This window comes from Hippoglossus stenolepis, chromosome 21 (genome assembly GCF_022539355.2).
Source record: "Hippoglossus stenolepis isolate QCI-W04-F060 chromosome 21, HSTE1.2, whole genome shotgun sequence".
Classification (NCBI taxonomy): Eukaryota; Metazoa; Chordata; class Actinopteri; order Pleuronectiformes; family Pleuronectidae; genus Hippoglossus; species Hippoglossus stenolepis.
The window spans coordinates 9,500,994-9,528,330 of record NC_061503.1 but is presented as its reverse complement, the minus strand read 5'-3'; the positions used below and the strand labels follow the sequence as shown (position 1 = coordinate 9,528,330).

At 45.5% G+C, this 27,337-nt stretch overlaps 1 protein-coding gene across 1 annotated transcript in view; it reads left to right on the top strand.

Annotated features, from left to right (window-relative positions):
* The first annotated feature begins 7,134 nt into the window (after positions 1-7,134).
* Positions 7,135-27,337, top strand: part of rhbdl1 (rhomboid, veinlet-like 1 (Drosophila)) — a 49,075-nt gene continuing 28,872 nt past the window's right edge. The window contains exons 1-4 of the mRNA XM_047338472.1: positions 7,135-7,754; positions 15,842-15,844; positions 17,597-17,755; positions 27,050-27,274. Coding sequence (XP_047194428.1) covers positions 7,716-7,754; positions 15,842-15,844; positions 17,597-17,755; positions 27,050-27,274 — 426 coding nt within the window. The 5' untranslated portion in view covers positions 7,135-7,715. The remainder of the gene's footprint in view (positions 7,755-15,841; positions 15,845-17,596; positions 17,756-27,049; positions 27,275-27,337) is intronic.

Genomic DNA, 27,337 nt, shown 5'->3' with positions numbered 1-27,337 from the left:
TCTCTAAATAATAACTTTTTCCCTAAAAGTCCGGTGGCATAATCTCTCCCATCCCAGTAATGTTTTAATGCTTTCTAATGTTTTCTTATATCTTGTGAGTTATTCCCACTGTCAGGCCAAAAACACAAAAATGTGCGCTCGGAAAATAAACCCCCACTGATACTATAATAAAGTAATATAACATCCCATAGCTTTGTAATACTTTTAACTTGAAAATAAAGAAGAAGTGGAAACAATTTGGAATTCCGAGCAGTGACACTGTTCAGCAGAAGCCAAACTGATCTGTGTGGCTCTTAGTCACAGTCTCAAAGGATTTCACTGTAGTGACGTTTTAAAAACAGCATCTCCTGAAATTTACTTAACAAAACAGGAAATAAACCCTCCCTGCTCAAACCACATCTTTGTTTTACATTTAAAAAAGATTATATACTTTTGCCCTCCAGCTTTATGTCTATGTAATGCACCAAATGATGTTTCTCCATCCACCGTAACTCGTTTTTTTTGCCGTTATCTGCCAGTGACAGGATGTAACATTGGTTTCACTTGAGTGAGTCGTTGGGTGAAGCTTGGATAAGAAATGGAGAATCATGTGAATAGGTTTAGTTTATAGGAACAGTTTTTCCATCTTTCATTGGTAGTTTATTCTCAGCCTCTGTGCATGTTCCCAGTGCAAGCATTTGAAAAGTAGAAAACGCCTCAAAGTCTGCGTTGAGTAAGAGCTGAAAGTGAGAACAAGGCTTTGACACAGTGTAAAAACACTTAGCTGGAGTGTGAGTGCAGCTCTGTGGACGCACAGTGCGTGTGTGTGTTTGCACGTGTTCGGTTCTCGACAGTTGTTCCAACACTTGGACGCCTGAACAGGTGTCAACAGCCAAATGCTGCGCAGCCGAGCGGGCACAGGCCCCGTCGCTCTGTCCCACTCCATGCAGCTCTTTGTGACCGTCCCTCTGTTAATGCGGAGCAGGTATTTACACAATGTCAGCTGTCCGACCACCTTGGCCACAGTGTCGGAGCACCTGTGAGCCGTCATTCAAACCAGCGGAGATGACTCAAACTGGGGCTTTTGTGAGCTATTGTCTCTCAGGCCGAAACATGACACAGCATTTTATCAACAATTGAAAGGTGGTTGTTTTTTTTAACAGACGTGCTCCATTGAAAGAGAATCAATCTGTCAATAGACATTCTGTATTGTAGATAAACCAGAGTTATTACACGCTTATTGAAATGCAGAGTTGTAAAATTGCACGTCCGATTCTTTCCTTTCTGTCCAAGCTGAACCTGCACATGTGGTATATTGACTGGCAGCCCTCACATCTGATTTGCCGCTGATGCATTGCTCTTGAAGAACGCCACATTTAGCCCTAATCCTGACTTTAACCCTTGCCCCTTTAATACTTGGAGACTAGGGTTGAGTACACGAGGAACACAAGCTGCTGCAACAGGCTGCAGCTACACTACAACCATCTACTTCATGTAGACTTGTGTTATCTCTTTTTTTTTTTTTAAACTGAAGCTATTATTACATAGTGTCATTGCATCCTTAATCTTTCGAACCCACCTGGATACAAACATCTCATGGACAGGCTTGTCCGTCTTTTTACTTTGTCTTCTCTTGTTACGTTAAAACTTACCACACAAGCTGCCAAACAGGGATTTAAAGGTTTTACGGCGAATGTGTTTTCTTACTCACAAGTTTTAAAAAGCAGTGGCACAAGTATTTGACCTTAGTCCCCTCATACAGTGGTGACCTCTGGTGTGAGCGGATTTCACCAACAGAGGGCAGTAGTAGCTTAGTAAATAAGTAAATAACGGTTTTATTTGTGATCTGTCTGATCTCAGGTCTCTTGGTTTAAATGTATCTAGCGCTGCTGCACAAACTGAGGATATATAATTATGATAGGTATTAATATCAGTGGAATTAGTACATTAAATACTGGCACTAAATATGTTTTTGATATATATTATATACCGGGCGTGATCATATTTAAAGTGCAGGAATGACCTTTTGAGGTTAACTCTGAGTGTCCCTGGAGTGGTTTGTTTATGTGGATGTATACCTGCCAACAGTGTTGCCCTCAGTTCAGGATGCAACTGCAGTTTCAGACAGCAGAGGTCCCCCTCACTTCCACCTGGCTGACATTACCCACATACCCCATCACAGGAAGCTGCTCAGAAATCCTCAACCCAACCAGAAGTGACACTTTGACACGAAAATGTCACCAAAACTGTGACTGATGTTTGAGAGAAAGATCAAGATGCGTATTTTCCGAGTCTGGGCTGAAAAAGCAGCTCTCTTATGAATTGACATCTTGGCAGAGTTTAGAGAATTTGTAATCTATACTTTTATTCACTTCCCCTCCTGCCTTCCCTTTTTGGCCTTAATTATACCCCCACCCCCCTTTTTTTTTGTTTTTTAAACCTCCTTCCTCCAACTGGCTCCTTCCCCTCCGTTGCGTCTTCCGCCTCACATCCCCGAGAGATCTTCTAAATGGAGCAGTTTGGACTGAAACTGTGTCAGTCAGTGACCTGATTCATTTTCCTGCTGTCTTTCATCAGGCGGGTGATTCCCTCTATTGCACAATCGCTGCTGCTTGACATTCAGGGGCCGGGGTGTGAAGTACCATTTATTTTGATTCACACGATTAGTGGAGGCCGACGGCTTCCAGAGATCCACAGGAACAACTCATCTCGCTTATTTATGACAGAGCAGATCAGCTACTGTCACTCTGGGATCCTTCACATTGACAACGTGCTGATTATTATTAATTGTATTCCTCAAACTAGTTGAGATATTAGTTGAAATGTTGTTCCCTCTGGTCCTGAGCTCTCGGACTGTAGCTTTTCTTTTTTTTCTCTCTGCTTGATTCACTTTACAAACTTTCTTTATCTCTTTTTTTGGGTTGGTAGAAGTCTGGGATGGTTTTCCCAGCATGCACTGGGACATCTCACTTGGATGTGAAACATTCTCAGACACTGATGTCCCTCCGGTCCATGATTTCATGTGGTAATTTCTGCTTATTTCTTTTTGCATATTCTTCTTTGAGAGAATTATCTTGCTCTTGCTTTATGGTGGTATATTTTTCTGAATATACGGTTCAGCAAGATTCACAAAAGCTCAATATATAACAATATTCCTTGCCAGTGCATCTATGTGTGAGATATTGATTTATCGATTGGATCCTTTAAACTTCTTGCAGCAAATGGTTGCCAAGGTTTCCCCTCTACTTTGTCTTAGCTGCCATTTGATGTAGAATTTGCGAAAACAGAAATCTCCCGAGTGAAACTTAACATGTAACATCAATACAAACAAAACAGCTGTACACGGTGCAGTGAAAAAAGAAAATCTAATATTATTATTACTCCCAATCTACTTACACACAAACACCTTTGTAGTTTATATAAGAACAAATCCCTATTGAATGATTTCAAACTTTTATTTTTCTTTAAATTACTATAGATGACATATTTTACTGTGAAGCAGACGTGTCACAACTATCGTTCGTTTGTAGTCGCTGCCTAAAAGACGCCTGAATTTAGTCGAATTTTCAAAGGACTGAAGTTTAAGTGCAGCAGAATTGCAAAATAAATAAATAATAAATAATTCTGGTTTGAAGTTAATCTCGGTCGGTGCAGCCCATCCTAAAGGCTCAGAGCTGGAGCCCAAATCCCTGCACTGTGCATACACAGACGGTATGTGGCGTACATAAGAAGTCTGTTCTATAAATAGACCCGCGCTCTCTCCATGCTTAAACCCCTGGTATAGCCTGTGTGTAAGTAAAACACACCAGATCCAGACCTCGGAGGGGTTGTGTTTACAGCCCACAACCATTCTCACCCTGGCACAGAAAGATAAACACCTGCCTTATGGACCTGGAGGTCATTAAGCTGGTGTGGAAGAGAGCAGCCCGGTGGTCTAATTAATGTGCCTCCCTGAAAAGGCCTTGTTATTCCAGAGACAGGCGTTTTGTCTGCCGCTCTCGGGCCTTGTTAAAGAGGGAGCAGGCCGCCCGAGCTCGTCCCGCCGCCTGCGTGCATCCAACGGGACGTGAAGGGTTCACTTAGGCTCAGGAAAGACCGTTCAGCTGAGGACTGCAGGCTTATCTCGCTCCGTCAGTCATCTGTATAATGTCACTGGGTGGCAGTGTAATGGAAACAATAACACTGGCATGATCCTTGGTGGGGCTGGGAGCCTACTTGCCATCTTGTTCATATACTTAGGAATGTTGTTTACCTCCGTCTATAGGGCTATATCTTTCTCCCCTTTTTATTTTACAACATATTTTAGATTAGTGCTACGTACATATACATACGTTATCTTTATAACAGAGCTGAGGTTGTGTAGTGCTGATGATCATTCACTTTCAGTTTTTAAACATAATACGATATGACCCTGGGTGGTTTGTCTTCTGCTTTATTCTCACTTGATTTCTTTCTTTCTCTTTAATTCACGGTCCTTGTCTGTCATTGTTTGATGGGAGTCTTGAGGTTACCAAGGAAACAGTTGAATCCAGCTCCATTACTCGCTGCTCCTTCAATCCAACTCATTTATTGCCGCGTGCAAATCCTCCAGCGGTGACCTTATAATTCCATTCGTCTTATTCATTTTCACAAGTGCAGCATATTGGAGGCTAACTAATTCCTCACGTTGATTAGAGGACGAACAAAGGACGCCACGGAGTGACTGGACAGTCGTGTTGTTTCATAGAGTTGGTCGTCACGATGGTTTTTGTTTAAACGAGAGTGTGTCAGATGGAAGGTGACAAAGAAAGCCTGGGAGCTCTGCCATGTTCAAAGTGGCCGAGGCCCAATCCATTAGGATAAATACAGCAGTTACCCACGGCTTCATATGGTCAGAAGCCGCGGCCTGAGCCAATAAAACACCGGACACGTTGTTGTAATGAGAAGGTTCATGCATTTAAAATAATACTTCTCACACTGAAGTGATTTACAGCCTTTCTTGCCTATGAGAGATAAAAGACTAATGAGAAATGTAAAGCCACCGACTGTAACTACACAGGTCTGATGAAATAACGGCCATGCTTCATACTGATGTTTCTCTCTGTACTTGAACTGACACTGACAGCGAAGGGAAAAAAGACACACAAGTTTTAAGACATACATTTCCCTATATTTTCAAGGAACTGCAACAAATGCATGCACACAACAGAAAACAACTGAAATCAAATAAAATGCTGAAAATATCACATAATAAACAACACAAAACAAATCAAATCGCATTTACTGTGTGCGCCTGTAGGACCACATGTAGAACTGCTACTTTGGGACTGCATGTCCATTCTCCACATCAATGCCACCTATGCCCCAGTCCGTTAGTCTTTTTCCAAATCCGGTCATGTGGTCCAGTTACGTTTGTGCCGAATCGAAATCCCACAGGAATCCCACTATCCAACCAGTGCCGTTTGCATTCTAAAGCTGCCTGTTTGGAATGATCTGTTTGCTTGGCCTGGGGGCGATGCTGGCTGCAGCTTTGTGTCTGAAACCTGTTAAAAGGACCTGCAGTAATCGAGCAGTGGCGAGTAAAGACCTGCTGCTGGACTCAGTCCACAGAACCCTGAAGCCTCAAACCCACTGCTGCACCAAGAGCTGTTCACCTGATTATTCAAAGTTCAGCGAAGTTCAACTCAGTATAAGCAGAACCCCAAACTTGAGAATCAGTTGTGGATTCTCCACTTCCTCGGCCTCTTGACAACACACACGGCAAGTGTGAAGCCGATAAGATGAACAGTTCTCAAGATATTCGTTCCACATACAGACAGAGTTAATACATAGATTTACCTATTTTTAAAACATTAATTAATTACACTTTAAATTACTCTGATTAAATTTACTTTCTTCTAAAGCTGATTGTACGCGCAATTTCTCCGGGACCCTAATCAAGGGAGATGACTGGTGCAGTCTGCTCTAAACCAGATTTACTTCTGCAGACGAGACAGTGTGTGTGCGGCTCAATGTGAGGGTGACTACATATTAGCTGGAATGAGGTTGGCTATAGAACATAGAAACTTGAATGTGATGGACTGATGTGATCGTATTATATCACCTCTTAAATGCATATGTTAATTTCCATGTGACACCGCATTGAAATACAGGTTGAAAGTCTAAACATCAGGTGCAATCATGTTTCTTAGACAGACAGAGGCAGTGTTTGACACAGAGCCAGAAGCTAACTTTCACTGCTGATGTGAAATCTCAGAGGACCAGAAACCCCCCCTGCTCCAACCACGATCCGTCCGCCGGAGTCGTCGCCACGTCGCGACTCTGACGACGTCTCCAGCTCCATTCACCTGCAGGGCATTTAAGGCTGATTCACCTTTTATTCTATATATATATATATGAGTGAAGCATTACGTGCCCTGGCTGCCTCTCCCCCGCCTTATCGCCATTGTCCTGAGGAGGAGGGGTCACTGCGGATTTGTGCAGAAAGGAATCACCTTTAAAAAGGGGATCCGAGTGAAATAATGCACATGCAGCCCCTGCCTGCAATGTGCTTTTCATCACTTGACCCTCATGATCTGCTCCCTGCATGCAAGTGCACCGGATTACCAGATATATAAAGAGTCGTTGTCCGGGTGATGCATGATTACATTGAGGATTCTGGTCCTGTGTGGTTGTGTTGGAGGATCAGCGAGCCATCCAAAACAGACTAATTCAATTTTGTGTTTTTGCGTGTGGGGTGGGGGGTTGGTTGTGCAGCAGTGCATACAACGTGCTAATGTGCCAGTGGATATAATTAGCACAGCGGAGATGTTAAAGGATGCAAAACAAGTTTTCTCTTGGTGGTGGAGGTGGTGATCATCATTAGTCGTGTTACTTTGTCTTTCATGCCACTCATCCTTTTTGGGCAAAATGAATACGGTGATAGCATGCTTGGGTTTTTTCCTTGGCCTGTGTTAGTAGCTTTTGTTTACAGTGTGTGTGTGTGTGTGTGTGTGTGTGTGTGTGTGTTTGTGTTTGTGTGTGTGTCAGTAACAGACCAGACTAGGCTATGCAAGAGGGAGGGTCTGCTCCAGTAGTAATAGCAGAGCCGCAGTGGTGCCCATCCCCTGCTCCATCCCTGAGATGTAGTGAGGACAGGAGCCGCAGCCCCTGGCCACTCCTCCCTGTTCTGTAATTGGAAGAGTGAGGCCACCTCCCTCCCTTTCCTCATTGGTATGCAGTGTGCATTGCAGTGTGCGTGCGTGCGTGCATGTGTGTGTGTGTGTACGAGGAGAGAGAGAGAGAGCGAGAGAGAGAGAGAGAGGTAGCAGTCAGTGCAATGGGATAGAGGAGAGCGAGGAGGAGGAGGAATGAGTGAATGAGAAGTGGCTGGATCTGCCTCGCCTGCACGCCTGTCGTCTGCTGCTGAAGCTGGCCACCACCACCGTCACCATCCGCGCTCTCAGCACCGGTTCTTCCTCCAGCATCATCACCACCACCTGCAAGGAAACAAAAAAAGGAAACAGGGGGACCGAGCTCACCACGCGTTCTCCATCCATCCATCACCAAGAGGGACGCAGCAGCAGCATCAGCAGCAGCAGCAGCAGGAGGAGGAGGAGGAGGAGGGGGCCTGACTCTTACAATTTAGGCACCAGCTGCTACCTCAGCCGAATCCCCCTCCACCTTACCCCACATCCTCACCCACCACCACTCACTCCCCTCCCGCTCCTCCCTATGCCCTTGTCCTCGGCGGCTCCTCTCACCTCCCTGGCCAGTATATGGATAGAAGCTCCCTGTTTCAGCTCATACAAGAGCAGGTAAGCATCCCCAGCGTTTCTATGGTTACGGGGCGCTTCCTGCATGGCCCACCTCGCCGTCTACCCATTGAGGATGGAGCCGTGCGGAGGCTGCATGGGAGCTGGTGTCAGGGTGGATGGAGCAGGGGCTGAAACGAGAGAGACGGGTGCGAGCGTCAGTGGAGCCATGTGGGGGGGCCCCCCCCCTGAGCCACAAGCAGGAGGCTGGGCATCGTGTCATGGTTAATGGAAGGGGTTATTAAAGGGAGGGCTGTGTGAGCAAAAAGGAGGATGGATGTATGGATGGACGTGATATTTATATTTTCTATATGAAAAATAAGTTAGGATTGATAGTAGGGGCTGAAACGAGAGATGGATGCAAGCGTCTTGGAGCCATGTGGTCCCCCAAGAGTGTGAGGTCGGATCCTCAGCAAGAGGTTCAGCATCACATCATGGCTTGTGGGAAGTGGTGATTGGAGGGAGGACTGTGTGAGCAACGATAAGGATGGATAAATGAATGGATGTATGAGGACTAAATATTTGTATTACCTATTTTAAGAATACAGTGAATATATTGAATACAGTGAAAATCATTAGGACTGATGGATACAAAGATCGTGGAGCCATGTGGGGCCAAAGTGCCACAGCAGCTGCAGAACAGTACATTGTGTAACACACAACAAAAAAAACTACACAAGTACATGTCGTGGAAGACCCAGAATAATAATGCAGAATAAAAGTAAGTTGAATATTGCACCTGCCCTAAAAACACTTAAAAATATACAACACTAAAAGGATATAATGCACAAAAGATGAAAAACAAAACTGGCATTAAAACCTGAAAACCCAGAGGTTATTGAGATACATGGCTGAATCAACATGTTTCCTTATCGAGTGGTGTGATGGACAGTGGGGATGAATGAGAGCTTGAGGCGGTTGGTCTTACACTCACAGGCTCTGTAACGTCTGCCTGAAGGGAACCGGTGAAATTCAGAGTATGGAATGTGTGACGGCTCATTAAGGATCCTGAAGGGAAGGATAGTCCCTTTTGCTCACCACCTTCATAGCCGTTTTGACCATGTTCTCGATTTAAAGGAAGGAATGATCGTGAGCAAAAAAGAAGGATGGTTCTATGAATGGGTGGACAAAAAATTGTTTTCTCATTTTGAAGACTGAAATAAAAATCATGTAATAGTTAGGATTGATATCAGGGGCTGAAACAAGCTTCATGGAGCCATGTGGGTCCCCCAAGAACATGAAGTCGGTTCCTCAGGAGGTGTTGAAGACGCTTGTCAAACATGCATGTCATGGTTTGTGGAAGGAGTATTTGGAGGGAGGGCTGCGTGAGCAAAAAGAAGCATAGCTGTATGAATGGATGTGTGGGTTAAGAATAATGTAAAAATCATGTAATAGGGTTGATAGCAGGGGCTGAAACGAGAGAAGGACGCAAGGATCATGGAGCAATGTGAGAGGCCCCCCCTGAGCCACAAGCAGGAGGCTGGGCATCGTGTCGTGGTTTATGAAATGGTTAATTGGGTTGTGTGAGTAAAAGTAGGGATGGATCTGTGAATGGATGTATAGATGGACTTCTTTATTTGAAGAATAAAGTCAAAAATCCCATCATCGTGGTCATTTAGCTGCTGCAGTAGCGTTTGCAGCAGTAATGCATGTGTGTGTGTGTCTCTACCTGCAGAGATTTTTCCTGATGAATGCACTTGTTTACTCGCCCCAGTCATGCGTTTTTTTTTTCCCCTTCAGAATAGAAGCTGTGATTTGGCTTTAAACTTTCCCCCCCGTTTTTCCAGCTCTGTCATTGACGATGACTGCCAGAACAAACACTATGTTGGTGGCCATATTTAGGCCATGCAGGGGAAAAATGTTCCACTTGGCATCTGGTTTCTTAAGAGTCGTCAACCCCCGTGCTGCTGCTCCCCTGCCCAATCAGATCTCTGTTTGGATTTAGCTCTGGTCTACCATCTCCAAAATTAACCAACCAAAAATTTGATTTGAAGGTTTGATTGTAGCCAGAGAGCATGTGTGTAGTTGGGTTGTGCCTCCCAAAGACAAGTGATAGTGTGTGTGTGTGTGTGTTTCCATATTTGTTGCATGTGTGGTATTTAACTCTTTCTCTTCCAGCCCTGTTTCTGAACGGGCCCGTTGGGGTTTGGTTTGACTGACAGATAGATTGGGCAATCATTCTGTCCAAGAGGGAGAAATTGATTATCTGCTGCAGGGTTTAGGGGTCACGAGTGGCCCATCAGCAACACATTGATCAACAGCCCCAACAGCCTTGGGGAGACGTCTGTGTATGTGTGTGTGTGTGTGTGTGCACACGGCAGCATTTTTATTTTATGAATGTGTGAGGATGCCCGTGTGGGTTGTGTGAGAAAATGCTCTGTGGTCACACCGGTGAGTCATTCGCCGTAAGCACTTCAGTGGTAACAACTGCTGTAGCGCTTAGTGGTACCTCCACAACCCATATTCCTTCTCAGACATGTTTTCAAATGCAGTATCAAAGCGGCTGACTCATCCGTGTCAATATTCATTTTTAATGCTGCAGGTTGTTGGGCTGGAGATGAAGCCAATATTTCCACACTGTAAACGCCTGGTTGTTTTATTGATTGTGGGGTTTGCTCTGCATGTGCCAGTGTGTTCGTGTATATCGGCAGTTTGCGTGGCCACAGTTGAGCAGACTCGAGTCTAGACCAAATCACTCACCCTGGCTGACGACGGGTTTCTTCCACCTTTGGGACTCCATGCGGCGGCCTTTCATTTTGAATAAGGCTCCCTAATTAAACTAGATTGAAGTGCCAGCAGTGTTTGGACTGCGAACAGGCAAGCTTGATTTTTTTTTTCCTCACAAAGCCTTGCTGCCTGCCTAAACACTGGGCACTTTTTCCATCTTTTTCCAGGAAAACGTTTTTGCAGCCCTGACCTCAAAGATTCTTATCGCCACATTCAGCGGAGGCTTCCCACATTGACCGTATTGACCATCGGCGTCTGAGCAAATCCACAAGAGCAGCTGGAGGTCAAGTGCTTTGCATAGAGGTTTCTTAGGTGAAGTTGTTTGTAAGGAGAAAGCATTGCCCTGTCACTGCTTTACACAGGATGGATGGCAGGACTGCTGATAAATCCTGCCTCCTCCATGTTAGTGGATGGGGAGATGTATCAAACTAAAAAGTCATGTCAAATAAATGTTTCTCTGAGGTTTTAGGTGGTTCATTTAGTTTTTTGAAATGATTGTTTGGTTTGAATTAGTTATTTTATATTGTGAAAATGGGGTGAAACGCCATGATTGACAGATGAGACTTACCCGTGATTGGTCGAGCATGTGTATCGATGGGGACCTCGCTACTGTGCAGGCTCTGGCTCCAAATGCGCAAGATGGCGGCATTTGTATTCATGTGGCTTAATTTCTGGATAGTGGGTGGAAGTGCCATCCATCTTTATATGCAGTCTATTGTAGGGGTTTTGAACCTGCAACCTTACACCTCTTTAATAAGAATTCAGATTTAACCTGAGCTACTACTACTGCTCAAGATTTCCTTCAGTCAGACATACATTATCAAAGCTGTTAAACCTTAATGCCTCTGGGATTTCCTCGAGTTGTCAAAAAAAAAAAATCGATACAGTATGTTTTGCACCCAGAGGAAACTGGACGTGTTTGGTTTGTATGAGCTCTGCAGGTCTGAGGCAGAGGGGGAATTGCAGCCGTGTCACAATGAACCACATGAACATGCTGCAGGGGGAAGAGAAAAAGAAAGCAACAGTGGCAACATGAGTGAGTTTATTAGTCTTTGTCTGCAGGAGCTTGCAATGCTGAGCTCAGTCTATTTCTGGCCTATGCGGGCACACACATATGCTCACGAACAGGGCACACACACACACTTAAACACACACTCTCACAGTTTCCCTGATAGTCTCTCTATTGCGGTGCCATTGATAAGGAAACTTGTTGGGCAGTTGCACTCAGCTACTACATTGCAGTCATCAGTCACTGGATATGTCCCTTATGTGTCATTCATTTCTTATCTGGCTCATTTATGTGTCTCCCATAAGGACTTGGGGTTCTGAATACTATTCTGACATATTCATGTCAAGTAGAAAGAGTGAGGCTGACAACACACTGCCCCGTTTCATCATCCGCTGATGCTGATTTGCGTCGGAGTGTATTTGAAAAACTCCTCCGGCTGTTTGAGTGCCAGGAAATGTAGTGAGATGATTGTTGGCATTAAGGAAAATTCCTTTGCTGTCTCCGCTGGAAGAGAGAGAGCGTGGTTTGGATCTCGGGGCCTTCACGTCGCAGAGTAAAGTTTGAGCGTAATGATACCAACAGCAGTGCAGATCGTGCATTGTGATAATTAATTACAGAGTCAGTGGCCCAGTTGTCGGTGAACACCAGCGAGTCCTGGGGGCAGCAAAGGCAATTCAAAGGGGTTTTTTTTATCTGATGCTATGCAAATATGTGCCCCGTGAATGCCACTGCCCTCTGCAGAGACGCAGCCCTGTTCAGGCTTGTTCACAGAGACCAAAGGGCTCTGTAGTGCTGGTTCTGTGTCACCGGGTTAGCTCAGTGTCACTGGAACCAGATCAGTGCTGCTGCTGCTGCTGCTGCATCACGTCTCACGTCAAGTTATAATCACAACTTTCTATTCAGTAAATACAGCTAATTCAATTCAGTTGATAAAAACAACATTATGGCATGGTAAAGATATTGTAACTTATTCTAATCTTGTAAGTTAGAGTTGTCTAGAGAAAATCTTTCATGTTGCCTTCTTGTGTTGTTTTGTTTCTGTTCATTTTCTAATCCTGCATGAATTATTTACAGACGAAATGCCGATAACAGTGTATTCAATGGGGTGGTAATTATCACAGAGGTGCGTACAATCTAATATCATTCAGAGCAAATGCTAGTTTAATGTGAGTAATCAAGACAGCGGAGGGTATGGAGGACTCAGCTCTATTTCTTAGAATTATTTCCATTAGTTAATTCCATCAATTAATTGTTTTCTTAATTACATGTTCAGAAATTAAAAAAAGAGTGCTCATCATAGTTTCCTGGAGCCTACGGGAATGTTTTCAAATTGCAAGCAAATCAATGTACTATTTATATAAGATTTAACTTTCAGATTTATGACACTAGTTATTTTGTGTCTGGAGCAGGATTTTGTGAAGTAGCGATCAGGGGGTGGAGCCACGTTAGTGAGGTCCAAACGTGAGTCACTGTCAGCTGTCAATCATGACGTTTCACCATGTTTGTATAGCATCAAATATCTGATTCAAACCGAACTTAACAGAAACTTGAACAAACATCAGTGAGATAAAAATTGATTCAACATTTACTTTGACTTTTTCAAATTAAGTCCCATCATGCGGCCATACATAGTCTATAAATGTAGTCTTTACCATGTCTGCTTTCTGCCCCATACAATGTGGCCGCAGTATTAGTCTGAACTACACACACAGGGCCTTGTCATTGGCTGAGTGTTGTGTAGGATAAGAGGCCTGGTTGTGTATCAACCTCTTTAATGGCTGGGGGGTGTCGTGGTGATGGGCTGGAGGGTTTTGGCTCTTGAGCCCACGCGGAGCAGACTGATAAGCCAGTGGTGGGCCGGGGTCACTCTGCGGTAATAGAGGTCCCTGGCGGGGGTTAACGCTGAGATCATTCTCCTGCGCTCAGCCTCCCACTCCTCTTTGACCTCCTCCTGCTCCTCATACCCGTGTACACGTTCTCATTCGGTCTTGTCCACCCCCTCCCACTCGCTCTTGAGCCAGCCAAGTTTGGTCGTTCTCCCCGCCTCCGCACCTCCACCTTCCATCCATAATCCTCACCCGCCGCAACACCTCCCTCCACATCTAACCCCTGCCTTTGTCTTGTTACAACTTCATTCTTATCTCATTTGTCTCTTCGCATCCATCTGTATTCTATTCCTCCTTCCTTACACAGGCATCTGTATCCTTCCCTTCTGTCATCGTCTCCTCCTCTCACCCCCTTTTGTGTCCTTCCTTTGCCGCTCAAACACCAATATGTTGGAGATGGGGGGGGGGGATGCAAGAAAAAGGAAGACGCGCAGGCGACTGGTAACCATGGCAACGTATGCAGCTTGTCAAAGTGTCGCCCTCGCCAGTGTTGGATCGCTTCAATAACTGCTTCCCTCTCTGTGCCTTTCTCCCCTCCTTCTTTCAACCCCTTCCTCTCTCATACACGCACGTCACCAGTGTGGCCAAGGAAAGAAAAGAAGAAGAAACACTCGTTCATCTCGGCGTTCCTCATCGAGCTAATTGATAACCCTAATTGGGTACAAGAACCAATCCTCCACCTCCTTGTATCCTCCGCAGACAGACCCCACCCCCCCAGCACCCCCACTGTGTAGCGTTTTCCCTGAATAAGGTCAGACTACGACGGGAGGAGTGCCTGTGCAGTGTGACAGCTCAGCGTCAACACTCGCTGTGCTTAAACGTGCACATAGCCATATGCAGCGCGCCTGGCGGTGTGTCTGAGTCTTCGCTGTGGCTGCATGTGTAGTGATGTGCTGACATATGGAGGCTGACAGTTATCAGACGTCCCCAGTGTGGCTCTCTGTTCCCCCTGTCAGCCCGGGCTGAGCCAGGAGCACATTAGAATCTGATCTATCTCCCCTCCGTGGCAAGTGGATGCAGAGCACTGGAGTGTGTCACAGTGCTCTTATAGCACAGAGAAGAAGAAGACAAGGAGAAGGAGAAGGAGAAGAAGATGAGGAGAAGAAGAGGAGGACGACTCGCTGTCTGGCTGCCGGGCTCAGCAGACGCTCAGAATAACAACATTTTTATTCTCCTTCCGTCTTCATTTCATTTCTTTCTCTGTTCCACTTTCCTCTTTTTTTCCCCTTCCACTGTTCCTTTAATTTTTGACATCGCACTGACAGACCCCCCACCTACTCTCTCTCTCTCTCTCTCTCTCTCTCTCTCTCTCTTCCGTTTTCCACTTTTCGTGTCTCTGCTGTCGTTTTTCTTGACATGCTTTCTCTTCTCCCGATGCATTCCCGACATGTCGTCCTGACACCCTGCACGCCTCAAACACCGGCCACATCTGCACCGCTTTGCTCAGCTCTCCTTGAGGGGAAAGAAAGGGGCTGCGCTTTTAACAAACATCCATGGAACACACATTTAAAGGGATTATCTAAGAATAGACCTGGGGCTGTTTTCTTTTCCCGTCCTTGTTCATTTTTATTCACAAATGTGCTCTTTTAAGTGCATTTGAGGCTGTCTGGAGATCGCTGTCTGTCATTCTCCGCCATCCAGGAGCTGAGCGATGAGGTTGGGAGATGTGCGAGCGAGGGAGGACGATGAAGATGGAGATATTCTGTGGATTTCGCCGTTCACATGCAGACACTCAATGTGTGTTATCAATAAATGTACCGAGGTCAGCAACCGTTGTGTGTACAAAGAGTCATTGTTTGTATTGGATTTTTTACTTCTGTTAAGAATTCTGTAAGTACGGTGGTTGAGACACAAGCGCGTTAAGGGAAAACATAGATGTAAAAGCTACAACACAACAGCGAAAGCCACATAATGGAGACACAGCCACAATGGAAGTGAGTGACAACGGATGTTGACAATGAAATGAGCAAAGTTAATTACTGCCGTCAAGTGTGGGTCCAGCTCACTTGACTCATGCATCTATGACTTGACTTCTTCCGTGGTTGTGTTTCTGTTGTTCTGTTGTGTGGTTTTTGCATTTGTGTTTTTCGTTAATGCGCTTGTGTGAGACGTCTCGGCCACCGTATGTTAGTGTCGAGCATTGTGAAAGTACCCAAATCCCGTCACTACATCCACCAGCAGTGGGAAACATCTTATAACCCATTAGTTCCTGCCTCCTCTGAACTCTCCCAGGTGAATAAATGCATAAGTGTTCAAGATTAAAAAGGATGCTTGTGTTCAACTACATGGCTGTGAAAGGGGGAGGCCGTGAGGGGGAAGCAAAGCACATACACTAACACAGTAAACATGTTCAAAAGGAGATTGATCTTCTCTGCTCCCTCATTGAGCCGAGGAGCTTTAAGGTCTGAGCCGACGCAGCGTAGTTCAATGGCTCCTCGTGCAGCCAGTGTAACACTAAGTTATCAAAGCAGGTCAGGTCCACACTAAAACGGGATTCTTCTCCTGGACTCACCCCATGACGTGGGCAACAATGATCCAGCACGCCTGACTCCACACTGACGCAACAGCTGAAAGCTCGCTCGGAGCCCGGGGGCAACAAGAGGCTGTCGGTGTACTATACCCGAAAACCTAACAAGGGTTGTGTTAGCATTCAGGAAACAGTCGAATGAGACGCAGCGAAGGCTCTTTCCACGTGATTTCTCTTTGAGCAGCTGCAGACTGTCCACAGGCACATTTCCACAAACACAATCAGCCGCACTAAGGAGAGCTGCATGAGAAATTAACAGTCCACACTAGAGCAGTTGAAGAGGAGGAGGTAAAAAAAGGAGAGAAATCAAGTATGTGGAGCTGCTGGCCCGAAAAGTTTTTAAAAAAACCACATTACATAAACCAAGCGTAGATACACACCCTATACTTTAAAAGCCATTTTTAAACTGGTGCTATTTTAGACGGCTACACGAGGCCGCTTTTATCACACACTCTCCCGCTTAAATCAATTACGAGGAGCAGCACTGGCGTAAGGCATCAGCGGTGAAAACCCACTGGGCTTTGGGTCTCAGCGAGTGAGTGGTGATTATAAAAACCACATTGACTGCGAGCTGGGAACGTGACCAAGGACGGACAGACACGGTCAAATGAAGCAAGAAACTGAGACGGAAAAGTTGAAACCAAGAAATATTTACTATAATATTTATTTTTCCAGGCCAACTGTACAACGCTGTTTACTCAAATGACGAGTCTGCTCTCAACAACAACAGATGACATGGAGGTCGATTTCTCTCGAACGCATCATGGAGACCACAGCTTAATTATAATGGTGTCAGTGTTTGAGCTTAGGGTGGCACCGTGTTGCAGTGGTGAGCTCTGTCTCCTCAAAGCAAGGAGGGTTTGAACCGTGGTGTGAAAGTGAGCGTGACTGGCTATTTATCTCAGTTACGAGACTTACAACACTATGATTAAATGCTAGGCCTATTCACATCGCTAGCATGCAGTTTCATTGAGTCATAGGCCTCACTTAGCTATGTGCAGGCAAACTATCTGACTAGGGAGGTTATGAACTACTTGAGTTATGAACTCCCCGCAGTCTTTGACCATCTTGAACCACGACGCGGTCTGTTGGGGCGTCCCCTTCAGCCAAGCCAGGCTCCGAGCTCGGCCCGCTCAGATGCTGTCACAGGGTTTCAGTTCGTAAGTTATGGGGAAGTAGTGGCGTGGAAAAGAGTGCTTGCTCTGGGTTACTGTCTCCAGAGTCGGGTCTTGACCGGGAGGTTTTTTTGGGGTCGCCAAGCACCGTCAGTTGCCTCCAAGTGTGCCGCGTTGTCCATAAATCCTTCTCAGTCTTTCCCTACCACCTAGCTCTATGTCTCAACTCAGAAATAAATAAACAAAAAAACAGTCTCTGTATGTCTGCCTTGTGATAACGCTGGTGGTCTGTCCAGGGTGCCCCCCCCCCCGCCCCCCCCCTTTCGCCCAATTCCAGTGGGGACTGGCTCCTGCACCCCAGCGACTGGCAAAGGATAATTAGTATAGATAATAGATGTATATATATATGATATATGCTTATATCTCAACTGTCTGTTACTGATGCATCCCCCCAGGGCAAACTGTCTCTTCATCTCTGCAGTGCTGGTTATTATTAAAATTCATGGCAGCAACAACATCTTCAGTATAAGTGTTTTTATCCCAGTGGTCTGAAAGTGTTTTTTTTGTTGTTTTTTTTCCAGTTGGACCCAGAGAACACCGGTTTCATTGCAGTGGAGAACTTCACCAGCTTGGTGGAGGACCATGAGCTGCAGCTGGACCCGTCCAAGCTGGACATGCTGTTAGCCCTCGTCCAGAGCAATGAAGAGGGACAGGTGTGCTACCAGGAGCTCATCGAGCTGGTGAGTGCAAACCAGACGCAGAGGAACTGGTATGGGTCATTGAAGAACCCATCACATTGTGGTGCAGATCCGGATGAGGGGCTGGATCTAGGAATTTAAACACATTGCCGTTTTCCCAGGGAATAATTTATGGATCAAACAAATTTGGGGAACCAATAATATCTTTGAGTGTGTGAAATTTGCTGCAGCTTAATTAAATTTAAGGCACTGCAGGGCCTTGATGGAGGGATCGGCTCTACCGAGTGCCATTCTAGCTTTTTTTCCTTGATTTTAGAAAGGGTACAGAATTGATTCAGACAGAGGCAGCGAGCTCTGCAGTGGCAGAAATTGACTGGACCATTCAGGTCGTCGTCCTGCAACAGGAGGATCAATCTATCCAGTTAATGTGTCGGTAAATCCAGACACTTAACCTCACAAGCCTTCCACAGTGTCGGAGTTCTAGAAAACACCCACTCACCGATCGCACACAGAGCCACAGTTTCAGAGCAACTAATGTTAATTGTCATAAGTGATCTATTCAAAGCAAACTCGCTGGCCTAGTTTGAATTATGTTCTAGTTGCAGTAAGACTGATATTACGCCTGACGTTCTATGATGTGAGAACAGCCCGTGCAATATTACGTACTCATGCAGATGCCTTTCAGTCTGTTGCTTTTCCGTCTCTGCTTTGAGTGTGAGGTGAGGCTCCTCTTTCTTTTCTTCCTCTTCTCATTCATTCCCTGCCTCTCCACCTCTGTGTGTTCTCAGCGCTTCTATTAGAAATTCATGCAGAGCTTTGTGCGTCTACGTGAAAGGCTGACTCTCTCTCCGAGCACCTAGACGAGCACCTGCCTTCGGCTCCTGGCACCACAGGGATGTACACACCGTGATTAATTCAGCGCAGTGCAATTCCAGCCACATTTTCACTTCCTTAAGCTCATTTCCCCCCATCACCTTCTTTCTTTCTCTCTCCAGTCTCCTTCTTATTTTTCCCGCTTTCCCTCCCTCTTGTGTTGTGCTACCTATGTGGTTTATAATGACGGCCACATGAGGCCACTCAATTTGGAGCAGGACCAATTTCTGAGGTCGCTACAGAGGAATTGCTCTTGAGGTGCAGTGCCCGCGGTGCCGCCTCTCTTATACGTCAGCACTGCCTCTTGGAAGTGAACAGCTCTCTTCCTCCACCATTCCTCCACCAAAATTATCCATTTTACTTCAATGAATTCTCATCTTCAACCCTCCCCTTTTTTCTCCGCGCCAAGTAATATCATCCCGCTTTATTTTGAACCTCCTGGAAACCTCAGATCTCATTTCCCTCTCTTTCATTTTGCGCTCCTTATGAGCATATGTTAGGTGAAAAGGAAAAAACCTGCCTCGCCTCCGACGGCATCAGGGAGAAACTTTCAAAATTGCCCATCAGCCAGATGCAAATTGCCTTCGATTAGCCCGGCGTTGCTAGTTGCAGGCGGTAATCTGGGGTAATTTGAGTACACCGGGCCTCACACGGATATCGACCCTCAAGTCTGATTTGAAAGAATTGTCTGATGAACACACGTGAGCGCACGCAGATGTTACCCCCCCTGCTCTGCACATGCATACAATTTGCATATATATACATACACTTGCAAGCATTCCATTATTAATTAATGCAGCCAGCCACTTCCTCTCTGTCTGTCTCTCTGGTCCCGTCTCCCTGATATATACACACCCACCGTCTCCAACGCAGACAGACTCTCATTCATACGCATGAGAGCTGCCGCTACAGATTTGCTGACTAATTTAGAGGGTATTCGTATGTTGATGCAAATCTTTCCTCCCATGGTGCAGCGTTTGATGCATGAACTCTGCAGGTCTCAGTTCTCTGGGACCAGCTCCAGGCCGCCGTGGGGAAAGTGCCGCATGTAGCATGACATTTTCAATCAGGTCATCAGCAAACACCTCAGGCCTTCTTTCTTTTTCTTTTTTATACCTCTCTGGCTCTTACAATGTTTATTACCTCAGCCAAGGAGGTTATGTTTTCACCCGTCTGCTTAGCAAGATTATGCAAAAACTAGGATTACCACCAAAATCTATAGTGGAAGGATGCAGAGTGAGTGAGGGAAGAACCCATTCAATTTGGTGTGGATCCAGATCATCTTTAACACTATAAGATCGGCCATTTTTCAACATGTTCCTTATTTTGTCTCGAAAAATAATTCATGGATCTTGATAAAAAAAATCGGACACAGGACTGATTTCTATGAGCGTGTACAATTTGGTGCAGATTCAAATAAAAAACTGTATCTAGTGAATTTGAATGTGGTTTCATAACGGGGCTGTTTGGCCTTGACGGAACAATGCGCTCTTTCTCGTTTTATTCAGTTTGAAAAGATTTTGCTGCATTTTCGCTCAGCCCTCTTTCCCCTCTTCTGCTCTTCTCTCTTTCCCATTCACATCTGTGTATCTGTGGCAGATTTATAAGTTAAGACTCCACAGTGTGTGACAGATCAGTCGTATTTTTGATTTGGAAAGTTCTGCGCCGCCATTATATTACAGCCCTTGCCTAAACTCCGGTGTCCGTATTGATTTGTGGTCCAGCCTCAACTGAAAATGAGACTCTCCTGCACATGATTAAAATGGACATGGCAAGGTTCAGAAGGATTGTCTGCACTGTGTGTGAGTGTGTGTGAGTGTGTGTGTGTGTGCGTGCGTGCGTGCTCAGTCTGTAGCTTTTCTGTCAGCCCACGAGCTGCTGATATTTCTCTCAGTTGTGTCTCTAACGGGTTTGCTCAACGTTTTGTCTGAGTTGTTCTTCTACATTCGCTCAGTGCAGCTGTGAATCCACACAGCTTCTCTCGACCTCGGTGGGTGTAAATGTGTTTGAACCGCACTGTTAGGCAACAGCTTCTCTGGTGTCTGTCTGTCTGTCTGTGTGTGTGTGTGTGTGTGTGTGTGTGTGTGTGTGTGTGTGTGTGTGTGTGTGTGTGTGTGTGTGTGTGTGTGTGTGTGTGTGTGTGTGTGTGTGTTTGTGTGTTAGAGACTGTCTCTGACACCGCTTGTGTGTGTTCAACCCATCTTTCATGCAGGGCGATTGTAGCCAGAGAACTCCATCAGTTCAGCCAGAGGGGTGAATAAGTAACGCTCTGCTAAAACCTCTCTTGGGGAGCTGTGCACACACACACACACACACACACACACACACACACACACACACACACACACACACACACACACACACACACACACACACACACACACACACACCCATAAAGATATATAGGAGTATAGATCTTTACCTCAAAAATCCCACACAGCAAGACAACCAGCACATTTTACACATGGTGACATGTTTCCGCACAATAACACACAGACATTCTGTCGACGCAGGAGACTGAGAGACACCCGAGGTGTCTGGGTTCGCACTTGGCTGCGAGGGGAGGATGCTGCGATACATGAGCGTCTGTTTATGAATCGAGGGTGAAGCCGGGCCGCGCTGAAGTCGAGCATTCCTACGTGCGTAATTGCCCGTATCAATTTCTTTTAAAGAGTTTCCTCTGATGCTATCGTGTAACAGCTGCATAATTGAAGAAGTGTGTAGTTGTTTTCCTTCAGGTGGTAATTTGGCTAATGTTCGACGGGGATCTAAAATGGCTGCCATGGTTAATTACACGGTATAGAGGGTATATTTTAGAGATTATGGTGGGAGAGTCTCCTTGTTCGGGCTGGAGGATTTTTACGACTGTTGCTGCACACTTATTTTTACCCTTCTGCCCGAATGTCTCACTCACATTTTCTCCTCCCTCAGGACGAATAGTTAAGAATGCTTATGAAATATCTTCTCCAATGTTCTGCTCTTTTGTCACGTTGTGGTGGTGTGATAGAGAGCACATATATAAAAATGTTGGTTACAGGCAAAGATATACAGTCTTTTTAAAGTTTAGCGAGTTTAAGTGCCCGCACTGCATCTGTCTCCATGGAAACAGATGCTATCTCTCAACATCACATCCCACACCGAGCTCAATTCAAGGTTTTCTGTTTAAGATGTTGTTGCCAGCTAAATGTGATGCACTTTGCTCAAGTGTCCGGTACTGAAGGTTTTCTTGAGTTTTAGCATCGCTATGATTAAACCATGAACGAAAAGCTGTAGCCGCAAACTGCTGAGAGGAAAAAAAAAAAGGTGGACTTTCATTTTAAAAGGATTTGGGCAAGAAAGAACCTGAGTATCTGGGTCAGGGTGGAATGAGCGAGGCTGAGATCCGCAGTGATTTAGATTCTGCTGCGAGAGTGCGTGTGTCTAACAGGGAGAGAGCAAAGGAGAGGGGGAATTCAGGGGCTTTTGAGTGACTCACAAATTAGATAGAAAATGGTTGTGGTGACACTTTTAGCCCGGTGGTGGTGAATCACTGCGTAAGCTCTGGTTAATTGGCACCATCTTCTAATATTCCAGTAACGATGAATGAATCGGCGGTGTGTTTGTCAGTGGAAGTGAGTGAAAGATGGTCACGGCTGTAAACTCTGAGCAAAATCAAAATAGACTATGGATTTAGTTTTTGTATCTGCAGTGCAGACGCCCGAACGGCCTTCACACCGCACTTTTAATTGTTATTGCTAATGAGTATCGAGCAGCGAGGTATTGACCATGTGGTGCGGCTAATTAATCCATCAAGGACAATTGACTGAGGCTGAGAGCAGCATGTACAGTAGGCGGCACAGAGGAGGAGGACGGACCCTTGCTGTTCCACATACACACACACACCCATTGCTGTCAAATTGGCCCATTCTGCCATCCCTAAAGGGGGATACTATCTTTATCTATGTGCTCTCAGCCTCAGCATCAATTATTCTCTGGCAGACGTTGCCTCGTCAGGGAACTTCCACTGCGACCGTTGCACGAGTCAGAGGTTTTTCTCTAACCCCCCCTTCCCCTCCAAACGTTTCTCGTGATGTCATGTGATTTTTTCCGGCGCACCTCACCCCCCTCCGTCTATCTCCTCTTTGTGCGTTATCACCACTTTCGGATGCTCGCGAGCGCCTCGTCGTCTGTTTGCCGTATCTCTCCTGTCGTCTCTTCAAAAGGCTGCTAATGCTCACTTTAGAGGCGCTAGTCCTGCGTGTCAGAGGAGGCAAAGCGGAGTGACAGCTATGCTTAGCCGTGTCTCGGGGGAATACGTTTTTCCACTTAGTCGGTATGAATCGGAGAGAATGCAGAGCATGGCGGAAAGGGAGCGTGGCGTTGTCATCGAGGGAAACGTACATTCAGAAACCAAGAGATAGACACACACATTGTTCCACCTGTCCTCTTCTTTTTCAATGAGAATCCCCAAAATATGAAGATGTTTAGAATGAGACAGGAGTTATCTCACCGTCACTTTCCACCGGTGGCCTCCAGGATCTGTAACTTGGTCTCAACCAGGCAGGCATCTCATCTTCAACTCCTAGTCTCCCCCCCTCTCTCTACTGCCTCCTAATGTCCCTCCACTCCTCTTCCTCTGCATTCACTCCCTGCCTCAAGTATAGCATAATTGCATTTTCCGGGGCCTGATTTCCATACTAAATATGCATCCCTCCATCTGCAGGAGAGCCGGCAGCCCAGCTCAACGTCAACCCGGTTATCGCTGTGCAACAGGCCCTACGCGCCCTCGCTGTACAACCACCAGTGTCATAATTACCCACAGTTATGGGTAGTTACCACGTCCTGCTCTGCTAACTTCCAAAAGGGACATGTTTTCTGCCTCCTGTTTTTCCTGAGTGATTTCTTGAAAAGGACGTTCCTCCAGTTGTGAAGCGATGTGCTCATTATTTGCTCATTTATGTATCCTCCACTATGTTTAGCTTGTTAGCTTTTATAGATATTGACCCACTCTTCCTTTAACAGTGTCCCCTGCTGTGTCGGCACAAGCCTATACGAGCAGCAGGGCCCGGTTAATGAATTGCGAATGGTCGACTTAGCACCTCTCACACGTCTCATCCAGAGGTCTCATTACACTTCTCGAGAAGCTGCCATGTCGTTTAAGGTTGCTGTTATGAGAAACCCGTACACCGGGTCTGCTGCCGGTCGATTTACACTAGCCAACAGTAGCAGCTGCTGCCCACATCCCCTCCTTCTCCTCCTTCACTGCTTTTCCTGGAGAGTCATATTCATGAAGTGTCACATCGCATCATAACATGCTCATAATTGCCCAGTCAGCCAGTCATCCTCGGAGGAGCTGTATTGTTTTGGCTACGCTGGAGACATCTGGGCTTTGGCTCGGAGAGTCTACCGTCAAATAAATCTCACCTGTGAAGAGCATGCACTCCAGATATTGACTGGAGAGGATCCCTGCAAGCTGGCCAAACAGTATTTTTAGTGGAGACAGTAGAAAAAAAATACCTCTCTGTGTTTTTATTCTGATAGTTCTCTGATCAGCTGTCAAATAGTAGCGTTAGGACAGTTTTCACCCTTAAGCCTCTATTAAAGAACTTGCTGTCCACTGAGAAAACCTGGGGTCTTTGATAACTTGACGTGCCAACACACAGATTTTATAGACATGCGCGTACACAGAAGGAAATCACTGCTTAAGCACCCACCACCATGAGTATCCAGATCATTGCTCCCCCAGAGAGGAAGCACTCTGTATGGATCGGAGGCTCCATCCAGGCTCCATACTTCTCCACCTTTCTGCAGATGTGGCTGAGCAAATAAGAGGAGTACAGCCCCAGTGTTGTCCCCCCCCCAAAACACTGCTACAAACCCAAACGACTGGCTCATCCATTTCCCTCATCACCATTCTTCAGAGGCTGCATTTGAAGAACGATTGCTTCACAGCGGCGCGACGAGACTGTCCCATTTCGAAGGCTCCTCCAAATGCGTCCTTCCATCCCTGAGAAACAAAGGCTCCAACAGTTTTTTACTTTCTGACTAACTTTTCCTGTTTGTGTTTGGCATGATGCAAAAGACGAAGCTTCTACCTTAGGGGGTGTAAGGTTTGTGCATGGGGCTTCAAGCACATGTCTGAGACGGTGCGGCTGCGACTCAGGAGGTAGAGAGGGTCATCCACTAACCAAGAGGTTGGTGGTTTGTTTTCCCGGCTCCTCCATTCCACGTGCCAAAGTGTCCTTGGGCAACAAGCTGGACCCCAAATTACCTCTGATGGCTGTGTGTGTGTGAGTGATGTGTGATAGAGAAAGTACTGCACATAGATGCACTGTATGAATGTGTGACTGCACTGTAAAGCACTTTTATTGGTCATCACGCGTTACATATATATACAGAGATTCGACCATTTACACACTTTCTCTCCATGGAATGGTTCCTCACGCCCCGTTTGTAATGATGTCTGAGCTGCAATCAGCCCTGCAGCTATCACACTCACATTTCATCTTAATCAAAAACCACTGTAACATAATCATTTCTTGGCTCAATATTCAGCTACCGTTCTGTCAAACAGCAAACAGCGATCACCTTGTTGTGATATGTAACATCCATCCATCTTTACCGTATATCCTTTGAGAGTCTCGGGGAGCTGGAGCCAATCCCAGCTGAGATTAGGTGTGAGGCAGGTGAGTGTCTCCGGTTAACCTAACCCCAAACTGCAGACAGACACGGGGAGAACAAGCGAACAAGATCCCTGGCTTGGATTCGAACCAGGACCCTTTCAGCTGTTCATAACAAAATAAATAAAGTGTATTTCTAACAGCAGTTAAATAAAATTCACATCTGTTGCAGATTTAGAAAGTGCTGTTCTTACCACCTAATTTCTGCTTTGTTTAAAATCAAATCTCCATCTGCCACTCATAAGGAAGGTATTTTTCACCACACTGCAATTCTTTCAGTTCTAGTGTCTCTCTTTTATGTCTGTGTCACACAGATGGTGCTAAAGAGACTGAGGATGTGTTTAACAAGAGTTTGAGCTGTTTTAAGATGCTGAGCAATCGTTTTTGTGTCTCACTCATTAGCTTCATTTGGTTTTGTATAAAGGACTCCATCTAATCAACACATGCAAAACTAGTGGCACTCAGTAGAGTGCATACACCTCCGCCAAGGCCCAACAGTCCCCTAAAATTCAATCAAGCTGCAACAAATTGTACACACTCATAGATATAAGTCACCGAAATATTCCACTTTTTATTTTTGATCGAGATCCATGAATTATTTTGTTGGAAAGGTCACAAATCTCCAGATGCGCTTTGTTGCACAAAGTGCTAGTAGAACGAAATCACATTGCATCCAGCTCACAAACCTAATAGTTCATGCTATGGTTTCCTAAGTAGGTATAAAACCCATCCAAAGACAAAAAATGTAAATAAAAACAGTAATAATATATGTAAAAGGATAAATATGTCACAAACAGACATTGGGATATGGCACTTAAATGAATGAAATTACACACATTGAATAAATAGATAAATAAGATTTAAACAGACATGAGGATTATTACACATATGAAAACGCACATACTGACTAAAGATAAATATAACAGACATGGTGTATTGTAATTGACTGTATATATACTGAGTATCTTGCACACATTGTTCTTAGTTAAGAGCAGCATAGTCCAGCAGTCCATCGAGTGCATTTCTGGCTCCTTCCACCAAGATTCGTCTTAATCTGTCCAGTAGTTTTTGTTTATAAATAAACAAACCAACCAACAAACTATCGGACAGGGTTGCTAACACAACCTCCACTGAAACCTCTGAACAACATCAAGACAGAAAAAGTCCTTAAAAGGAGATGGGAGTGCCGTCACCCTCTGGCCTAATGATCGAAGCAGGACTTATATAAACTGTCTATGTGCTATCCCTTGTGAAATCACTGCTTTACAAATGTCGGCTCATCCCCATCTAGGATGATTAGTCACACTGATGAGCTTCCCTCAGATTATATGAAAAGAAACTCTCCTCCTTTAACTCGTGTTCGAGCCACTTAGCGTGGAGAAAGTTGTGGCTTGAATTGCTGAGATGAGAAATTCACCAGCGTTCGGCGGTGATTGGATGTGTTTGTCCGGGTGTGGCGCGCCCTGACAGTAACGCTCACACGGCGACCCAAGACCAGTTTATTGCAAATGAGAGATTGAGTCATCAAGCAGTGAAAAAAAACAAACCCATCAAATAAATGTGAAGCTGTCCGCTGATTCCTTAAAGTCACCATAAACGAGTCTGTCAGCTGAAAAACTGCTGTCTTATCTCACAGAACTGAGTGGAATCAATCTTCTCATCCATCTCTCAGCAAGTAGATGTACTTTCAGCTATTGGAAGTCTAATGTGGAGAAGGATGCTCATCATTTTTCTCTGAGCTACTTCAAAATGTTAGCAGTTGTTAAGACATTGCGTTTAACTGCTTTTTCGATCCTCTCTACAGATGAGCAGCAAGCGCTCCAGCAGTTTCCGACGAGCCATCGCCAATGGCCGCCGCACGCTGCAGAGGGAGATCCTGCTGGACGAGACGGGGCTGGGCCTGTACAAGCGCTTTGTGCGCTATGTGGCCTACGAGATCCTGCCCTGCGAGACGGACCGGCGCTGGTACTTCCACCAGAACCGCCTGTGTCCGCCGCCCATCTTCATCGCCATCGTCACCATTGTCCAGGTTAGAGGATAACACCACGGGCCTGTCTTAGAGTTCAGTGGAAGATAACATAGATCTTGCGCC